This window comes from Gallinula chloropus (genome assembly GCF_964237585.1).
Source record: "Gallinula chloropus genome assembly, chromosome: Z".
Classification (NCBI taxonomy): Eukaryota; Metazoa; Chordata; class Aves; order Gruiformes; family Rallidae; genus Gallinula; species Gallinula chloropus.
Genome location: NC_140089.1, coordinates 51,465,394 through 51,477,322, shown reverse-complemented (window position 1 = coordinate 51,477,322; position 11,929 = coordinate 51,465,394). Strand labels below are relative to the sequence as shown.

The 11,929-nt window shown below is 46.4% G+C and overlaps 1 protein-coding gene across 1 annotated transcript in view; it reads left to right on the top strand.

Annotated features, from left to right (window-relative positions):
• Positions 1-6,808: 6,808 nt before the first annotated feature.
• Positions 6,809-11,929, top strand: part of LOC311203346 (metalloprotease TIKI1-like) — a gene marked incomplete at both ends in the record, with an annotated part of 83,026 nt that continues 77,905 nt past the window's right edge. The window contains 4 exon segments of the mRNA XM_084278011.1: positions 6,809-6,877; positions 6,879-7,068; positions 7,071-7,120; positions 7,123-7,299. Coding sequence (XP_084134137.1) covers positions 6,809-6,877; positions 6,879-7,068; positions 7,071-7,120; positions 7,123-7,299 — 486 coding nt within the window.

The window sequence follows — 11,929 nt, the reverse complement described above, 5'->3', positions numbered from 1 at the left end:
AAATGATAATCACTGACAGGCTCATATGGTCTAGGTGGTCTCTTGAGAGAGCTCAAGGCTAGTCCAAAATTGTATGAAACATTTTCAGTATTCTGTATCTTTAATTTTCGTGGGATGCTTTGCAGTGCATGAAGCAGACTGTCTATGTAAATCTTCACAGGATCTGAGTTTTAAAAGCCTTGAAGCAGAGAGGGTCATTTGCTGTGCAGGTCTGTACAGCACATGACACAGCAGGATCACCAGTGCCTTGCCGCCGTGCAAGGACACGTTCAAGAGCTGCTCAGAAGTCAGGTCTGAATGGGTTGTCTCATGCATGCAATTCTGTGGTGCCATGAATGCCTGACCCAAGCCATCACCACTCTGGGGAAAAATCCCACCCCACTGAAGCTGGTATCAAAAGTACGTGGTTTCCCTTGTGCTGGAGCTCCGTCTCTGTGATGCATTTAGCGGGTCTATTTCTACCTTAGTAACTGCAGCAAACTCACCACGTGTTTGTCTGTTTTTACAAAACAAAAGACACCTTACACACTGCTAAGACAACATTTTCTATCAAGTTAGTGTTGTTTACACTGTCTTAATCCTGACAGTTTTGCTTGTATTTTTAAGATCCAGTTAGAAAACCAGGACAAAATAAGTGTTTTCTCTTGGAAAACTCCTTCCCTCTTTGTGGACTACTTTAACTACAGCTGCTAAAAAAAAAAATCAGGATATCTTTTCTCTCTCAAAGACATCTTTGAAAAAAAAATCATGCTAATTTAATAGGTAAGCTTAATTCAATGTATTTCCACGCATTTTACATTTTCTGCAGTTCCACAGCAAAGTTCCCCTGATGTTCCCTGGAATACATTAGAAATCTAGCCATGTAAACTCAAGATTTTACACATTGTAGATCCCTCCTCGAGGGCTCAGACTTTCCAGCTGCTTCCCAGATGGATGCCTATGTGCACAGGACCAGGATTCACCTGGGTTTCCATGACTGGTTGCTCCTGCGTTTTTTCTCTGAGAAGGAGGTGGAAAGAAATGAGAGATTGTTTCATCCCTCCTTTCCAGTGCCTAAGCAGCTGTTTTTCACCCAGAGGGGCTGAGGGCTGTGCACAGGTTAGTGATGGAGCTAGAGCTTCCAGAGAGAGAGAGAGACTGACTAGCCTTCAGGGACCTGTATTTCCCTTCCAACCCTGCAAAGCAGATTTGGCCATAATGCTTACTGTCCAGCATATAATTTAATGATGCAGCCTTGCTCAACACACAGTAGCACCAAAGCATCAGGTGAGAGAGTGAGCAATGTCCTATCTCATCAGGATAGAACATCCCTTTTGGTGGCGAAAATCAATATTTCACAGATTCAGTGAAATCAGTACCTGAGCTTTAGCTGTGGCCTGTTTCTGCCTCTCCAGCTGCACTGTGACAACACTGCAACTCAGCCACCCTTTTAAAACTTTTTAAGAGATACAGTACTTTCTATCAGCATGAGATATGGGGCCCTATTTGTCGAATTTAATAAAATAATTCCGCAATTGTATTTATTTTGAGTACTTTTGCATTTATCCTCCTAACACTATGAATTAATAGCGGAATAGTATGATAGAATAGTTTGGATTGGAAGGTTAAAGATCATCTAGCACAACCTCCCTGCGATGAGTAAGAATATCTTAAACTACATCAATTTGCTCAGAGTCCTGTCCAATCTGACCTTAAATGTTTCCAGGAATGGGACGCCTATAACCTCTCTGGACAACCTCACAGTGAAGAATTTGTTCCTGTATCTAATATAAATCTACCGCCTTTCAGTTTAAACCCACTACTCTTTGTCCTATCACTACATTCCCTGATAAGTGATACCAGCTTTCCTGTAGGTCCCTTTTAGGTACTTGAAGGCTGCAATAACGTCTCTCCAGCACCTTCTCTTCTTCTCCAGGCTGAGCAAGCCCAACTCTCTCAGCCTGTCCTGACAGGTGAGGTGATCTAGCCCTCTGGTCACTTTTATGGTCCTCTTCTAGACCCACTCCAACAGGTCTGTGTCTTTCCTGTGCTGTGATCTCCAGAGCTGGATGCTGGATGCAGTACTCCGGGTGGCATTTCACAAGAGCAAAGTAGGGGGGCAGAAGAATCACCTCCCTTGACCTGCTTCTTTTAATGCATTCCAGGATATAGTTGGCTTTCTGACCTGTGAGTACAAAATTGCCAGGCCATGTCCAGCTTTTTGTCCATCAGTAACTCAGTACCCTCAAGTCCTCCTCTGGTGTTCTCAATCCTTTCACCCCCCAGATTGTATTAGTATCAGGGTTTTTACTGGCCAAGGTTCAAGACCTTGCACTCGGCCTTGTTGAACCTTATGAGGTTCACATAAGCCCACATCTCAAGCTTGTCCAGGTCCCTCTGAATGGCATCCCATCTCTTGTGTGTGTCAACTGCACCATTCAGCTTGGTGTCATCTTCAAACTCACAGAGGGAGCACTTGATACAACTGTCACTGAAGAAATTAAACAGCACTAGTCCCAAGACGGACTTCCAAAGGACACCACTTGCCACCAACCTCCATCTTGACACTACGCCACTGACCATGACTCTCTGGATGAGACCATCCATGCAATTCCTCATTCACTGGATGGTCATCAAATTCCTATCCCTTCAATTTAGAGAGAAGGATGCTGTGGAGGACTATGTCAGAGGTCTTACAGAAGTCCAGACAGATGACATCCATAGCTCTTCCCTAGTCCACTGATGTAGTCGCTGCATCATAGAAGGCAATAGGTTTGTCAGGCAAGACTTGCCCTTGGTGAAGCCATGCCAGCTATCTTGAAACACTTCCCTGTCCTTCATGTGCCTTAGCATAGGTTCCAAGACTTTACCAGGCACAGAGGTGAGGCTGACAGGTTGGCAGTTCCCAGTGTCCTCCCTTTGTACTTTTAAAAACCGGTGCAATGTTTCCCTTTTGCCAGTCACTAGGGACTTCACCTGACTGTAACTCACACTATTTTTACTATTTTGCTAGCACTTTATTCTCACCTATTAAAGAGTTTGGGTTTTGATTGCACTGTTATGAATATTGTGCTCAGGTTCAGGGAAGGGGATTTGTAAGCTGTCCTTTAACTCCTTCCAGCCTGGCTTCAAATGATCCTCTCCTTTATTTCTAAAGTGCTGGGGCCTAGTGCAATTCAGAGCTCCCTGTTCTGGTCATGTACTTTCTCTTCACTTCCTTTCAATGCCTAAGAGATTTATTTTTGTTTAGCTTTCTCTCTCCATTCAAATTGAGATTACTATTATTAAGATATGTTTAGAGAACAGAATTCCACTCTTCACTCTTTATTTTTGGCTTCTGGCTGACTATACTTGATAATTACATGTAACCACTTCACTTTGTAATATATTCCCCATATTTCCCTTCCAGCTGACCTAACACTTTCATACAGTAACATACTACAAAGTTCACTAACCCTTTTTATCTAGAGGCATAATTGGGGCTCTGTGTTCCTGAATCTCTGAAGTCTACATCAATCCTTCTAAGCAAACTTCCTTTCAAATGCAGATTAAGTAGAGTACTTTTTCACAACTTGATGAAGAAAGCTCCTTTGCCTCCTTTATTATCTGCTTTATGATATCTGTTTCATAATTTTAAATGGTGAGAAATCCTCATACTTAATTTCAATGGTGTTTAAAAATCTATGTTGAATTCAGAACAGTTGACCTCCCTGTGAACAGACTGTGAATATATTCTGTCCCAAACTCTCTGCAAATCTCTTTTGTGGCAGATTCTTTCACTCAAGGCTCACTGTGTTTGGCTGTTCGAGGTGACCTTTTTTCCCATCGTGGGTTAATCTTAGGTAGCAAAAGCACATGGACAAGCTGGAGGTCCGTCAGGAGCGCGCACGCTGTATGTGCGCTGCGTGGTATGTGGACGTGGAAGCACGCCATCCAAATTCGCATGTGCCGAAGTTTTAGACTGCGATCCTCTGCAGAGCTGTCAGCACTAACACCCACTTGAGGAGACACATGCCTCTGACTGCCTTTCAGCCATTTCTATAGAACTGCTCCTATGGCCTGTGAAACTGACTCAAGTTAAGTAGCAGCTGACAACAACAACAACAACAACAAAAGAAAAGAAGTAGCTTATTTTTTACACACAAGGCAGGTCACTACTTGGCCCCACCTGTTGACATGCCTAAAATTGTGGGATGTGAGTGTGAACAGCTACCTGTGCAGGACAGCTGCTTAAACTAGTTGCTTAAAGCCTGCTGTTGGTATGACATGGGTGGTGGAGCCTGTCCCTTCAGATACCTTGAATTAACTACCAACCAGACAACTCAGGTCACAGACCCTCCATGGTCCAGGGCCCTGATTCACAGAGTGTGTTTCAGTTTACCCTTTCTGTGCAATGTACATAAGAAAACACTTAGCCCTAAGCACATGCTGAAGTCCTATTGAAATAATTCTGCAAGGGACTGGGATAAACAAACCCCAGCCACTCTACAGAAGGAACTTTTGGGCTTATCTCTTAGGTTTCTGTTAATAGGTCTAGGATGTGGCTAAGAAAATGTTGCAGTGAAGGTATAAATTACTTAGAAAGTATCAAAAATTCCCTTTGTCCTTGTTTCCAGTTTTCCACTAGCAATTCACCACAAAGAATGCTTTTCCTACCAATTAAAAAACAAAGCCAAGCAGCTTCTTAACCTGTATTGCCTGTATGTTGCTCGTTTTCAAAAGCGTTGTGACATAGTTTGCTACTTTAGAACCAAAAATTGTCACCCAGAAGGTGCCTATCAGTCTGGCAACACATCTCCATGCCATGAAACATTTAGTCTTATTCTCTGTAACTTCATCTTGGTGTGGTATGAATGCTATCTATCTGGCTCCCATGCCCAGAACTACATATGACAAAATGTGGTTCTGTCTGGCTTACTGCATCCCAGGGCAGAAGAACATTGTTGCTGTATTTTATACCTGGCTGCTAAGAGTGATGTTAGTTTTGGAAAAGCCACTTAGCTCACTGGTGGGCAAAATCACTATTTGATCCCCCAGTGTCTAATCAGGGATATTATTTTTTTTTTTTTGAGAGGAAGATGAAGAAAGATCTCCCATCCTCAATTCTTGATCTGATAAGTATATGAATATCTGGAGTGCTGGCAAATTGCAGGTAACATTTTCCTCTGATGTAAAAAAAACTATTAAAATAGTTAGGGATTGTAACTCCTACATATTGAATAAATGCCATATTCTTTGCCAGATAATGCTTTTTGTTCTAAACAATTGTCATGACATGCCAACAGATGATGCATTTCATATATTACCAGTATCATTCTCCCCATTGAAATCCACAGTATTCAGAAACAGGAGTGCACATAACAGAAAGCCATGCAATGAAGGTTTCTGGCTCTGTCTACCTTCTTCTGGAGGCAGTCACTTTGCACCACAAAACCAGGGTCTCCTAGCAAAACTGAAGAATAGTGGAACGTTTGTCACTGACTAAACCGGAATGTAACCTTAGGGGCAGAGACTTGGATCTCTGTGATTGAAAAAGATCAGCTTAAAAGTAAGAACAGGGCAAAGCTAAAGAAACAATGACTATCTGAGTCTGTGAAGAGCCTAAAATAATTGGTTTGCAGCTTGCCTGATGCTTTGTGGATGGTATTTTCACACAGCTTCAGAAGTAATGGTCAACATCATAAGAAATTATGCTACTATTTTAAGAGCATCTTTATGCATCCAGTGTATGTCACCCAAGGGTGGGTCTGGTCCACTGGCCATTAAAAAAAAAGGCAGAAGCATCCCCATTCATCCTCATAGGACACTGAGCATAACATTAACTATTAGAGCAGTGACAGTAAAAATACTACTAGCGAACTCTGAGAAAAGATAGCTAAATGCATTGTGGAGAAAAGTCTGCATTAAGAGCAGCTTCTTAAATAAGCAGACACTGGTTCAGAGAGTGGCATAGCTTTTTCCACTTTATCTCTGTTGTCTTTATATTTACAGCTTCGGTAGATTTTGGCTTCTTCTGTGTTTGGAAGTCCTTTGCTAAAAAAAAACTGGGATAGATGCAGGAAGGAATGTACCATACAATATCAGTATACACCATGGTGGGCAACAGGTAATTAGTATTCTAACTTTAAAGGTTCTCTTAGCTTAAGCCCTAGAAGAACTAACAGTTTTGCTGTATGTGAATTACACATGCCATGTTAAAATTATCAGGAAGATGCTATTATGAATATTTGGAGAGCTATGGAAGTTCATTATTTCAATTGACACCATATTTCTGGCTTTGCTCAACATATGTAAGACTGTGATTAATAGCAGTATTTGCTTTTGTGAGGTTTTAAACACCAGTCTCCTCAGCAAACACGGCTGAAGTTTACAACTGAAGATGGTGATGCATTCTTCAGCACACGTTGTGATCTCTAACAGGTCACACTGCTTGTGCAAAGCACACGGGACGCACGATTTTGGCACAGCCATCCTGAAACAAGAGAAGAAGAATGAGTCAAAAGTTAATAGTCCGTCGATCTGAATTTGTCAGACAATAAAGAGACTTGGAAAGACTCGGGATGTTCACTATTGCATTCACTTCAGGAGAGCTCCAGGCTGGGCAGAGAACCGCAGGCTGGGCAGGGGGCAGACAGAACGGGGAAGCAGGGGCAGGCAGGGCCGGGCCAGGCTGGGAAGGGCAGCGCCCGGCGAGGCAGAGGGCAAGCGGGGCAGGGCAGGGAACGGCCAGGGCCGGAGGTGCTGCCTTCCCTGCGGACCCCGGGCGCGGCGGGGGCGGGCGGACGCAGCCGCCCCAGCCCCCCAAAGGCCGGGCCGGGGTCTCGATACTATGCGTGGCGCCCGCCGTCTGCCTCAGCCAGGAGGCGGCGGAGGGGCCCGAGGGGACCCCCCCCCCCCCGCCCCCGACTGCCGCCCCATCGCCCGCCCCCGGTACGGCGGGCTCCGCGCCCTCCCCTTCCTCCCCCCGCCCGGCACGGGACCCTTTAAGAGGAGGGGGCAGCGGCTTGAGCGCTTGGCCAGGGGACGGGGCCGCTCCTGCGGGGGCTCTGGGATTGGAGCGACGGGGCAGAAAAAAAAATAGAGGGGGGGAGGGAGGCAAAAGAGGGGGAATTTGAAAGGAAAAAGGGGAGAGATGTGGAAGTAGGAGAAGAGCGGGGGAAGGAAAAACAGAAAAGGGAAGCCGTCCCTAACTTGTGCCAAGCCTGGGAGCGCGCAGAGATGGTGCACCCCGGCTGGCTCTGCCTGCTGCAGGGCTCTCTCCTCCTGCTGGCCAGAGCGCGGCAGAGCCGCGGCCCCGCCGCCTGCCCCCTCCGCGGAAAGGTAAGCGCCGGCCTGGGGGAGTTTCGCCGCACCGCACCGCCCGCCGGGGCCAGCAGTGCGGGGGCTGCTGCGACCCCGCGGCAGTTACGCGGGGGGAGAAAGGGGTCTGGGCGCGGTGCGGCGGTCTGTCTCCCTCTCTCGGGGGCGGTGGCGAGAGAGTGGGGTGCGCCGGCCGCGACTTCCCTCAGGGGGTGCGGCGGGCCCGGGATGCGGAGCTGGGGGGAGCGAGGCGTGGGAGCGGGGAGTGGTTTCTCGGAGCGGTGCGCCAGGTGGGACGACCCCCGCGGGGTGCTGGCAGAGGAGGAAGACCCCGCGGTACGCCCCAGAAGGACGTTGTGCCTGCGCCGCTCGCCAACAGGACAGGCTCTCCCGGGGGTGACTTGCTGCCAGCATCCCTCCTTTAACCGCGGCAAGCCCAGCGCGGAGGAGCAGGTTCGGGCAGGCAAATGGCCGAGCCGCTAAAGTGGAAACGCAGTTTTAAGTTGTGTTAAGTTTGGCGAGACCTCCAACCTCGTCAGCCTGACAGCAGTGACGAGGAGCAGCGTGGGCTGATCGGGCCCCGATGCGTAGTAAGCACAGCTGAGTTTCTCCCCTGCGAAGTAGGGGTGATGCTCTGGTCAGTGTGGAAACTCTGCGCAGGGTGTCATTTCCATTAAGAACTGGACACAGAAAAAACAGTTCTCCCTGCAGTTTCTGAGATAAAACTACAAGAAATCACAACGGAAAGGCCTTCCTCAACTTAGTTTGTGTTAATGCATCGGTTAGTGATAACAGACCATCTGTGCTGTCTTCTGGCATCTGCTTGGGCCTGGAAGCAGGCTGACCAGAGGTGCTGGGCACCTGAGGCCTGGCGGGGATGTGTGTCACCATTGATGTTGGTCTCCTGCCACAGGCAGGGATACCTCCTCCGGCGCAGCTCTTAATGGCTCTGGAGACCCTTAGAAGTAAGTGCGGGTCTGGTGCACTGAGGAGGTTCACCGCGCGCTAGATGTGCAAAGGGGTGAGAAGGCTCTGTGTAACTATGAAGAAGGCCTTTTCTGTGACCTTTCTTCTCAATCTCTCTGAAGTATCTAGACGTAGCCCTTGGTGTGGGAGCCTTACTAGCTGAGCATACCATCCCCTGCAGCTGTAACGGCTGAGGTGTCTCCTCCTGTGATTTAATGCACTACCAGTTAAACCGTACTCGATCCTATGTGTTCCTCACGAGAGGTGTCGGCCTGAGCGTGGGTTAGGTAAAATTTAACCCTACCTTGGGAGATAGTGCGTTGCCGCTTTGCTTGTGCCTGCAACCAGTTTGTCAGCTGGATTTATAGGTGGCCAGCCCTGACACTGCCGTAAAGCCAGGTCAAGCTTCTGGAGCGGGTGTCCCTTTCCCCTTGAGGGCATGAGGTGCGAAAGCTGCGGGCTGCCGTGAATCTAAGGCAGGGAGCAATAGTGAGAGCAAAGTAGGAGGAGGGGGGATAGCCCTGAGAGGCTTGAGCAGCGGGAGTGGTACTCGTGGAAATGAGCGATTCACTGATGCGGTGAGACAGACACTAGGGAGTTTCACTCAGGAGCCATTAACTGGACTTCTGCTAGTTACCGGCAAAACTGGAGGTGAAATGTGTTAATGTTATCTCATTATCTGCTGATGACTCTGTCATTAAAATGTGAGACCACCTGTAGTTCTGGTATTGGCAGGCTGTTTCTTGGGGTCATTAGGACAGTGGTGGTAACCATGATGTCCAGGGCGTCTGCCCTACTTGCAAAACTGTCGAGTTTACGAATATTTACACCAACTCCTTGAAAAAATATTCCTCCTTGTTCCTGCATTATCAGGGAAAGCTTTTTTGTTTGTTTGTTTTTGTCTTAGTTCTTTACGACATCTCTTTTCTTACTTCACTAGATTACAGGTACACCTTTTCTCTTTCCATCAGGTTGCTTAAAGCTTCTGTCATTGAAGGAAATAGGTGAATCAGTGCCTGAAAAGAGAGAAGCTGCTATTTTAAGAAGTGAACATACAATACTTCAGAGGGCTTTCTCATTATCATTCCAAATTGTAGTTAAAGCTGCAACCAAAGATGTGTCCCATCTTTTTTTTTGGTTTTTTAATAGGGAAGAAAAGGGTTTGAAAATAATTAATCTAAAATAAGGTGCTCTGGAATCTTTTGGGTAATAATCTAGTTACTAACTAATGTGGTCTGGTGGTGCTTTCTTTTGGCTTAACATTGAAGTGTATTGGTGAATTTAAAGCCAGAATCCAGAGATTAACAGCAGAATGCTCGTGGCTATAGCTGGTTACTATTTTATGATGTGTGGTTCCTCATAAAGGGCCAATGAATTGAAATGGCTACCTTTCCCCATAGATGCACTTCATCAGAGCAAGTGATCTGGCTGCTCCAAACCCTGGCTTTTTAGTTAAGAATTTGATTGTGCTGGGGTTTGGTTTTTTTTTTTCATTTTTGGCAAATGGAGACTGAATGTGTATTCTTTTATACTTGCAGCCAGAGCGCTGTTCATCCCCAGGCGAGTTCTGCTTACAGTCTTAAGCTGACTTTGAGAGGGTCAGTGATGCAGGTGGGCAAAAGCTCAAGGGAATGGCTATTAGCAGTGTGCCTAGCATGTCTGTCTGTGAGCATTACTGTAGTTGTGCAGGGCACTTTGTGAGTAAAGGCGTAATCTTTGCCTCAGTTAGTTATAAATGAACATGACCAGATACGACAGGAGGGTAGATAAGGGGGAGGAAGAAAGCCGTATAGGGAGAGCTATAGGGTTGCCTGCCTGGGTGAAATATTGCATGCCACATGCTCTGGCTTCTGTAGCAAGGAAAAAAAAAAGGAAAATAATATTGTGGATTGAGAAACAGTGCAATCCTGGTCTGAGATTTGGAGGATGTGCCTGCACATACCTGCACACCAAGTTACGCTTTATGCTTGAAAATGTATGTCTACATGAATGAGTCAGACAGAAGGTGGAGCAAAGCAGAAGTGATGTAGAAGGAAGCAGACCAGGTGTAGATTTCCTATGTTTAGAGTTCACATCCAGTTCCTCAGTCTGTGGATAACAGTTTTCCTTCCCTTCTGAGCCTCCATTCCCCAAACCAGCCTGACCTTCCCTCTAGGAATTTCTTTTTTTTTTTTTAAACTCATATGCTCTTCTAGGCATTCATAGTGCTGCCACTAGATGCATTCTCTGTTCCTCCCTGGGTTTTTTTCATTATTTTCTGGATGTTTCCCATAATTTTACTCTTGACAGTCAGCCTAATTTGAGCTAGTTTCTCAGAAGATGACACTTTGTCAGAAGCTCTTTGGCACCACTTTGCCAGCAGAATCATTGTTCCCTCACCTGAAATGATGTGTGATGTCTGACAAATGCAGTATTTGTGGATTTGAAGACCACAGGTTACATTCTGTGGTGGGCTTAGAAATACTGCTGGAAAAGCAGGATACTTAAAATGAATCTGAGGCTTGGGTTTTTTGAGATCTTAAAACAAAAAGAAGAAGAAACCTATTGGAAAGATATAGAAAATACCTCTCAATCAGAGCCTGTGTTCTGCTGAAGGAGATAGAAGGAAGGCAGGAGAAGATCATGGGAGTGTCCGGTGCCACATGTGGACAACTGGCTATGTGACTGGGGACAGATGTTGAAATGTGGGACTAGGGTGCTCTGGTTTCAGTTACTGACCTGTAATACATTGCTTTACTTTCTTCAGGTCTTTGTTTTTGCCTATACACTCCCTCAGCTCCTAAGGAAAACCCCTTGATGCTTTCCCAGGCTTTCTGTGATGCGTCATGCCTTTGTCACCTCATTTTGGCAAAGTGTTGTCTGGTCCTCTGTGCCTCCATTGCATCTGACCTCAGGCAGTGGAGTTTGTGGCCTGTGTAGCCCTGATTTGTAAAGGAGGTTTTCACAGCCTTGTGTCAGGGAGTGGATGTTATAGGTCCCAGTGCATTGGCTCTGTGGTGGTGTCAGCTTGTACAGCTCCTTTACTTGACCCTTCAGTCCTCTGCTCGCTGGGGAAAAACCCTTCTCTCTTCTTTTTTTGTTCCAGTTTTTTTGGCATGGCTCATACTGAATTGGTTCACGACCAGCTGTCGCTCACCTGGGGAGGTGAGGTGTAGAGAAGGCACTGTGCTGCAGCACTAGGCATTCAGATGTACCTTGATCTGGGACTGTGTAGTAGAAAGTTAAACTTGAGGCACAGAAGTGTGGTATGGCTGGTGTGGCACTGCGCCAGGTCTTGGTGCAGCAGCAAATTACAATACCTGTGTTTTCATGCAAGATTGCCTCTGTTTTACTTGAGGCTGCCCCTCCATTCTTTCCCCCTTGCTCCTAGTTTTTCCTGTCACAAGTAAAGCATTGAGCACCACCAGTCAATTGGACAGTGGAGGCAGAAACATGCGTATTGATGCATGCATGAACCTAACTTTCTGTTCTTAACAGTGCTGAAAGTGAAACTCCTGGAGCTACACAACCTGGCTTTCTGAAGACACCACTTTGTAATTTATACTGGTCTTAAAGCACCCCTTTCTGATGGAACAGCTGTGTAGAAGGATCCTACTGCAAAGGAAAATTGGGTTGTAGCCCTTCATCTACTGCATGCTGTCAGGGAAGTGAGGTGAGACAGGCTCTGCCAGCAACAGCGTATATG